Consider the following 2,292-nt stretch of genomic DNA (forward strand, 5'->3'; position numbering starts at 1 on the left):
GCGTCGTTCCCTTTTCTCACCCTTTCTGCCTGGGGTTTAGTAGGACCCACCTTTCACGGGGCTCAGCTGAGTCACTTCTCATGGGTGGCTAAGCACAGAATAGAGCATCTTTCCTGTTCCGTAGCTCAGGAGACCAAATTTCTGCGTGAACCTGGTGGCAAGTGTGGATTGAGTCATTGAACTGGGCTGCAGGAGGTCTGAGTTGGACTCCCAGGTGTGGGCTGGGATTTGTTAGTGACTTTAGAGCAGCTTAGTTCCCCCTCCGTGCTCCAGATGCAAAATGAGGATCAATAAAACTCCCTTTATCTGCTTGACCATAAGTCCTCCATGCTAGAGTCTACCTCGGTTGTGTCAATGAGGCCATGGTCTTCGTGGGCATGCGATGTGCTGGCAGCAGGCACACATGGCCACCTCTTGTGTCGTCACCTGCACTGAGATGGCACTGCCTGCCTGACAACGAGCAATGCTTGTGGGTAGCTTTTGGGTAGACACAACCAAGTGTTGATGGCAACCTTGACGTGAGGGACAGGGAAGGGTATAGTAAGAGTATATAGTAATAATGACAGCGTGGACCACACAACGTGTCACAGCACTGTGGCACTGTTTTTTTGTTATCTAACCCCCCTCTTCCCTACCTCTGTGTCCTTACAGTCTCTTTGCTTTCCCCCCAGGGTGATGGCGAACCTAACAACTCCTCCAGCCTGGACCAGAGTCATCAACAGCTCCTTGGACCCAGGTGCTGCAGCAAACAATGCCTACAAGTGCATATTTGATGAGGACTTCAAGTATGTCCTGCTGCCCGTCTCCTATGGCATTGTGTGCGTGGTGGGGCTCTTTCTCAACCTGCTGGCCCTCTATGTCTTCATCTTCAGGATCAAGACCTGGAACGCCTCCACCACATACATGTTCAATCTGGCCGTGTCCGACACACTCTACGTGGTCTCCCTGCCCCTCCTGGTGTATTATTATGCCATGGGGGACAACTGGCCCTTCAGTGTGGGCTTGTGCAAGATAGTCCGCTTCTTGTTCTACACCAACCTCTACTGCAGCATCCTTTTCCTCCTCTGCATCAGCATCCATCGATTCCTGGGCATCTGCTTCCCACTGAAGTCGCTGCAGTGGGGACATGTTCGCTACGCCCGGAGGGTATCGGTCATCGTGTGGGTGGTGACCGTCATGTGCCAGTCTCCCGTGCTCTTCTTCGTCACCACCAGTGTGAAGCATGACACCATCACTTGCCACGACACATCCAGCAAGGACCTCTTTGGCCAGTTTGTCATTTACAGTTCGGTGATGCTGGTGCTGCTCTTCTGCATCCCTTTCCTCATCATCATTGTCTGCTACTGCCTGATGGCCCGGAGGCTGCTGCAGCCCACACGGGGGATCTCCCGGCTGTCCCGATCCAAAAAGAAGTCGGTCAAGATGATAATCATTGTCTTGGTGGTCTTCATCGTTTGTTTTCTTCCTTTCCATGTCACTCGTACCTTGTATTACTCCTTCCGGAGCTGGGACTTGAGCTGTCAGACCCTCAATGCTATCAATTTAGCCTATAAGGTGACTCGTCCCCTAGCTAGCACCAACAGCTGCTTGGATCCCATTTTGTATTTCTTAGCAGGACAACGATTTATGAAGTTTGCAGGCAACAAAATGCCGGGGAAGCCGCAAAATGAAATGGTGCTGGGCATCGTGCCCAGCAGTCACCTGGGAACCAGCAACGACACGGACACATTATCCAAGGATGTGAAATCCTAGCTCAGCTCTGGCATGGCCAGCACCGTCTCTGCAACAGAAGGGTTTATCCCAGGTCTGAAAGGAGGTCAGGGTGTTTCGGGGCCCGAGGCTTTTGGTGTTTGCAGTGCCTTTGGCTTGTACCCACTTCAGCATGGTCCATGTTTAACGCTCTTCTCTGCTTGTTTCTGTTTCAAACGTATTTTTTCAGGAAGATGCTGCTGTGGTTATACACACAAACCCCGTATCTCTGCCTCTTCATCCAAGCCTGCCTCTCTGTTCAACCCTGAATGGCATCTCTCCACCAGTGGGGCTGGGTAACCTCTTTCATGGTGGCCAAATCTGCTAAAAAAAAATCACCCCCTGAATGTCTTAGATCATTTTCTGAAGCACAAATACTGCCCACCGCAGGAAGGGGTCTCCCACAGCTTTGCATCCCTGAAGAAATGCTCCCAGCTTCAAGCCCTGGCATCTGCTGGCAGAGTCGGGAGGGGACTCATAGCTCCTGTCCAAGGGCTGGTTTCCCATTAAAAAGGGTGCTGGCGGACCTTCCATCCTACTGGA

General features: G+C 51.9%; 1 protein-coding gene across 2 annotated transcripts in view; it reads left to right on the top strand.

Moving 5' to 3' along the window:
- Nucleotides 1-2,084, top strand: part of P2RY2 (purinergic receptor P2Y2) — a 7,905-nt gene extending 5,821 nt beyond the window's left edge. For both annotated transcript variants that reach the window (XM_009634580.2, XM_035890185.1), the window contains exon 2: nucleotides 672-2,084. In XM_009634580.2, the coding sequence (XP_009632875.1) occupies nucleotides 676-1,752 (1,077 nt within the window). In that variant the 5' untranslated portion in view covers nucleotides 672-675 and the 3' untranslated portion in view covers nucleotides 1,753-2,084. The remainder of the gene's footprint in view (nucleotides 1-671) is intronic.
- The last annotated feature ends 208 nt before the right edge of the window (nucleotides 2,085-2,292 follow it).

Source organism: Egretta garzetta, unplaced genomic scaffold (genome assembly GCF_000687185.1).
Source record: "Egretta garzetta isolate BGI_Z169 unplaced genomic scaffold, ASM68718v1 scaffold232, whole genome shotgun sequence".
In the NCBI taxonomy this organism is placed as follows: domain Eukaryota; kingdom Metazoa; phylum Chordata; class Aves; order Pelecaniformes; family Ardeidae; genus Egretta; species Egretta garzetta.